Source organism: Teleopsis dalmanni, unplaced genomic scaffold (genome assembly GCF_002237135.1).
Source record: "Teleopsis dalmanni isolate 2A unplaced genomic scaffold, ASM223713v2 unscaffolded_contig_1807, whole genome shotgun sequence".
Lineage (NCBI taxonomy): Eukaryota > Metazoa > Arthropoda > Insecta > Diptera > Diopsidae > Teleopsis > Teleopsis dalmanni.
The window spans coordinates 1-6137 of NW_024033189.1; the positions used below are offsets into that span (position 1 = coordinate 1).

At 30.3% G+C, this 6137-nt stretch overlaps 2 protein-coding genes across 5 annotated transcripts; one reads left to right on the top strand and one right to left on the bottom strand.

The window, feature by feature from the left end:
• Positions 1–60: 60 nt before the first annotated feature.
• Positions 61–436, top strand: LOC119664349 (potassium/sodium hyperpolarization-activated cyclic nucleotide-gated channel 3-like; the record flags this gene model as incomplete). The annotated part of the gene is given in 1 exon segment (XM_038073860.1): positions 61–436. A coding segment is annotated over 1 exon segment (139 nt), but the record flags the coding sequence as incomplete, so codon positions are not given.
• Positions 437–891: 455 nt separating this feature from the next.
• Positions 892–5917, bottom strand: LOC119664350 (tudor and KH domain-containing protein-like; the record flags this gene model as incomplete). 4 transcript variants are annotated; one of them, XM_038073862.1, is given in 7 exon segments in its annotated part: positions 892–1875; positions 2021–2114; positions 2246–2333; positions 2402–3036; positions 3242–3368; positions 5493–5711; positions 5776–5917. In XM_038073862.1, coding segments are annotated over 3 exon segments (484 nt in total), but the record flags the coding sequence as incomplete, so codon positions are not given.
• Positions 5918–6137: the final 220 nt, after the last annotated feature.

Sequence of the window (6137 nt, forward strand, 5' to 3'; positions counted from 1 at the left end):
AAAATATATACAATATAAAATCAAAATAATTTTATGTCTTATTTAACTATGACTTTAAAGCAGCGACCTGGACATGAAGGAGAACTTGTTACATAACTCACAGAACAGCCTCGCCGAACCGGTCCAAACAATCAGAGAAGGCTTGCCTCGACCACGAAGCGGCGAATTTCGTGCTTTATTTGAGGGTAACACTCCATGACAGTAAAGAAAACAAGCATCAAAGTAATTTTACACATATAAATAATTTTAATTTATGTACATTCATTATTTAAGAAAGATAGGTATGTACGAATATAAAAAATTACAGCAGTTAACTTTATAATAAAATCATATGATGAATTAGCAACTCAGCGATATAAAACGATGCCACATCGTATGTATTGAATTTCTATATGTATATATTTATATAATTATATTTATGAAATATATATATATCTATGTCCACAAATAATTAATTAAAATTTCAGCTCCGCTAACTGTGATGATTTTAATATAAGAATACAGAAAATAAAATCGTTAAAGAAATAATACTACAAATATAAAAAGCAAAGTTTTAGATAACATAGAAAATATGTATTTAAGCCTATTCATTGATCATTAATGTAATCATATAATAAATCAGAAATTTGCGACGACGACTCTTCATTTTATTACACAAATATACACATCTAATTAGCGTACAAATAATTTCACCTTCATATTCATGAATAGTAAAAATATGTTGAAAATGTAGTAGAACAAATATTATTTGTCATAGAAATATTTTCAATTTCTTAAGGTTTAATTAATAAAAGATTGTTTGCCATTAAGTCTAAAATTAAAATGGATAAAAAAATTTGAAACGGAAACAATGTATGAACGACAATTGTTATATTTTCAGAAAAAAACAGATTTTAATCTATTATTTATTTATTTGTATAAAAATATTAATAGCAACTTAGTTTGAAAAATGATGTAAGTATTTTATTATACATAACTTAATAAAACCAGAAGGATAATGATTGCCTTAAATTAATAAATTCTTTTCATTAAATTTTTTTTTAAATAATCTATTACCAAAACAGTCAAGTCTATGCCGAGGTACCGTTGTTCTTGTTTATGTATCGCTCTTGTTATAGGGACGTTCCTCACAACTTATTTCGTGCAAGCAATATTTTTGTAAATTTAATCCTGAAATTCCAAAATTTTGTTTAAAACCAAAAATTTTAAATATGCAACTTTAAAGAATGTTTAGTTGTAAACTAACTTTGATCTCTAACAAAAAGATCAATATTCAAGAAGTTATGTAAACGGAAACAAACATACATCAAATTCTGATCTCACAGTTTTTTATCAGATCAGGTCAGTTTATCAAAACAAGCCTGTGAGCTTTGGTTTTAATTTTTATTATAATCTCGTTTATTGGCAACCATTCAATAAGAGTTTTAGATACTTCTTTAGAAATAAGAATTGCCACCCTTTCCATATAATGTTCGATTTCTAGTCTAACTGAGTAAATAAATTCCATGTTATGATCACGTATTACTCCGCTGTCATTGGATCTAGTCTCTTGGATGGCAGGAATATTAAATTTATAGTTAGACACCTCATTTCGAAGTTCTGTAAATTTTCAACTTTCATATAAAGTCCGTACATTCTAGGATGCAATTCGAATCGATCGCTTCATTCCGATAGTGTTTCTTCAGGAACAATAAGAGTTGTTATTGCGGTTTAAGTGCAGTTTTTGATCTATTGTTGAGGTTTTATTCATTGTGTTGATATTTCAGTGTGCATTTGGCACCTTAACATCCATTGTACCAGCTGCAGCTTGTGCAGGGAGATTTTCGAAGCTTATTCGATAACTCCATGAAGACAGATTTTCTTCGATATTTGAATCTATGCATAAACATCAAAAATTTAAAAAATAGTGGATGTTTGATGAGTTTAATGACCATATTTGACACATATTTGACGCTCTTAACCACATCTAACCTGTGATCAGACGTCAGGTATGTGGATTGCTTTTAGCTTCCGTACTCACCTACGACCTTACCGGCAAGAAAGACGCTGTCAGTAGCTACCACCGGCGTCGCTCTCAGGATCATTATACATACTGAGCCCCTCCACCACGTCTCCTATTATATTGCATAATTAAAAGTTGTTTATATAGTTTGAAAAATTTAATTTGTAAATACATATTTACAATATATTACAATTTCGAAAAGTACAGTTATAAAATAATTTATGTTTAATATAATTATATTACTTATTTCATTCGTAATGAATTCCTACTTAGTTGCATCTTATTTTCTATTTGCTCCACACAACTTCAGTTTTAATTTTTATTAATTAGTCTGAAAAATAAGTAAAAAAATTAGCATTAAATTAATTGTTACTACATTAATAAACAAAAATCCCTGACCATCAATTCGGTTCTCGCCGAAAACATAGCACAACAGAACAAATTCATAGACTTGTCAGAAATATCCATAGTGCGATAGATGGTAAGAAATATTGCACTGCGGCATTTATAGATATTTCGCAAGCTTTTAATCGAGTATGGCATGAGGGCCTTTTTTTCAAACTAAAACTGAATCATACCTCTCGGCAAGGCACTTTTTCATTAAGAAGCATAATGCGACAAATGCTTTATCTTCTATATTCTGGAAACCACATACATTTGAAAAGCGTAAAGACTTAGGTTTCAAATGGTGAAACTTATTTTGGTTCTTCAGCCGAAATTCCAAACTGTCACTCAACAATAAGCTGCTTATATACAAAACTGCACTAAAACCTATATGGAATTATAGAGCCTAATTATAGTGTACTGCATCACACTCAAACTTGGCAATTATCCAGAGTTTTCAATCTAAAACACTACGAATGATCACAAATGCACCTTGGTATGTAACGAATGAACAGCTGCATAAACAATTACGTGTTCCGACAATCAAGGAAGAAATATTTCCTATTACAAAGAATTACGCACATCGCATATATATCCATCCAAACTAGCTGGTTACACACCTGATGTCCCCCTCCAATACTTTTACAAGGCTAAAAAGAAAAACATCGAGAGACGTTTTAGATATATATATGTAGGTCTTACACTTCTATTTTAAGTATATATGGATATGTCACTGGACACAGTCCATACGTGCCATTCTTTTTTAGATCGTAATAAATATTATTACGTTTCATATTCATTAAAAAAAAAAAAATTACACATAGCTATATATTAGGAGCACTATTATGTACTTACCATGTTAAGTTGTAAGGAATTCCGTATTAAGTTCGAATTCAGCAAAACCCTTTGTAACAAGTGCCTTATTAATTTGAAATGGTTTATTTGTACTGGTATCACAAAGCGCTAAATGGTAAACTCGGTCCTACACAAAAAAGATACAAATTATTTGAAAAACTAAGTAAAATACAATAATTTAAAAATAATTATGCCGAAAAATATGTTAAAATCATTAACTTATTTAATAAGAAATACCAAAACTAAGGTCCGTTACTTAAAAATAATGAATTTTAATGGAAAATACACATCTATAAATGCACTCAAATCAGATATATATTTTGATATGAAAGTGATTTAAAAAAATGATCTCGGGTGGCAAAAATGATATATTTAACAGTTACATAAATCCAATAACTACATGCTCCGTGATAAAAAAATAAAGTAAAATATTTGTATCAGAATGTACGTGGGACTTTCGATCCTAACATCTGTATTAAAAGGTACAGTTTTTTTTTATTTTTATGGTTTGGTTTATTACAAACTCCATTTACCAGGCCAAACTTTTTATAAGAAATATTATATTAGAGTTATGCAATGTTTACGTAAAGGCCAGAATTATGGGTATACATGGTTTATGGGAACCGTACTGTTGTCGCTATTACAAAAATATGAAGAGATGAAAAAGAAGCAATTATTGTAAAGATACCTAAAAAGCGCCATCGAAGAACGTGTGAAGATTGGCGCAAAATATCTTTTCTAACAGCAATTTTAAAAATCTCTACTCAAATTTTTTTAGAGCGAATAAATGCACCATTAAATAATCTTATACGACCAAACCAGATCGGTTTTAGATCGGGTCATTCGTGCATCTATAAAATATTCATATCGTAAGAATCCTTATAGAGCAGTAAGCTGAATACAATACATACACCCTTTTATCTGGTGTTTATCGATTTTCCAAAAGTATTCGATGCATTAAAACGTGACGTTATTTGATCTGTACTTTCGGCTAGAGGTGATAAACCTCTTTTGGCTAGAGCTTTATTTCGGTAAAATAAATTATATTATTAAAAATATGTACGATGGGTCTTGTTGCCGAGTACTGCATGAACAACAATTTACCGAATCTTTTCCGACCGTATTAGGAGTTAACGTAACTTGCTCCGTTGCTCTTTATAACTGCATTAGACTTAGTATTTGAAACATACAATGGATGTGGCATAAACTGGAAGATAATACAAAAATTAGGCGATCTGTCATATGCTAATGGCATTGCTTTAATCAGCAACACACTCTATGATATGCGGAACAGGTTATCAAATTTAACAAATGACGTTTTGCAGCTTGGCCTAAAAATTAACACAAAGAAGACCAAATCCGTGCTTAATTCGCACGTGAGCAACAATACACAGCTTAAAATATCTGGAGGAATTGTAGATGATGTACAAATATTTGACTATCTGGGTAACATTCTGACACCTGACGGTGGCACAATAGTTGATATTCAACGTAAAATATCTAAAGCAGCGATTCCCAACCGTGAATTAAATGAATATGGTTGATGATAAAAATCAAACATTTACAAAGGAAAAAAAATTTTGTTATACAGTGGAAAAAATTTTAGTTTCGCAATAAAAAATTTCTAAATTGCAAAACTATCGGAATAGTCTTTAACGCATCTATAATATGATGTTTAGCTAGACATAATTCTTTAAAAAAATGTTTTAAAACGAATTCGTTTTAAAATACTATTCCTAAAATGAATGAATACAAAAAATCATCGACTTGAGTAGAAACAAGAATGATGTCCGTACTTTACCAAAAATATCATCCTATAGAGACAAAAATGGTAACTTTGGTACGGATACACATAATGTACTAAAAGTATGAAGAAACATTTCTCTAAACTATTATCTGGCGATGATGATATCGATTTCGATTTGGATGGTATGCTGTCGAAGTCCTCAATCGAAAATCATGGTGTCGAAGTTTCACCACCTAGCCATAACGAAATACGTGTTGCTATAGCAACTATAGCGACTATAGAACAACAAAGTGTTCATGTAGAATTGTTTAAAGCCGGTGGCGATATGACTATAGATAGCATGCATCAGTTCATCTCCAGAATTTGGTTGGAACAATATTACGCGATTTCAGCACCTGGCTGTACTGTTAGCCGAAGCCCAGTACTTGATTGTTAAAGTCCTTTTAGTTCCTTTTAGTGGAACCAATCTATCGCGTTTACGATTACTGTATATATATTATTTACCTGTTTATTTATTTTTGATATTTGAGCAAAAATTAATTTCGAAATTGTTTTTGAAATGAAATATTCCTTTGCACCTATATCCCAGTACTGTCCTTTTGGTTGGATTTGTGATAAACATCCTCGAATTCCTTGTTTTGGTAGTGCAGCAAAAATTGATATTAAAAATTTTAAGCAATAAGCAGGAACAGTTAATATTAGTCCGTAATCAACACAATACACCTAATAATTATTTATTGCTACGCAATGAAGTTATTAAATAATTTATTAGTTATAAAATAAATACCTTTATTATATTTTTATTAATTCTATCAATCACTTCAGCGCGGTACCATATATTGTTTACTGAAGCTGCACACACCTGCCCAGCTAATAAAAATGTGTCCGGTATTAGCCATCTTTTTGGTAGAAGTGAATTGTAAAATTCTCTATAACAAGAAAAATAAAAAAATAATGTTTTTTAAAAACGAGAGAGTTCAGCGAGAGAGTGTACTTCACAGTACAAAAGAACAATCACAAAGATCCACAAAAAAATCTTCTACAAGTTCTTCTAGTTTTAAGATTAATTATAATTAATAGAAATAACCATAAAACTAATATATTTGTGTTTTCATTGTACATTGCAAGACTTATTAACGCACTTAAGAA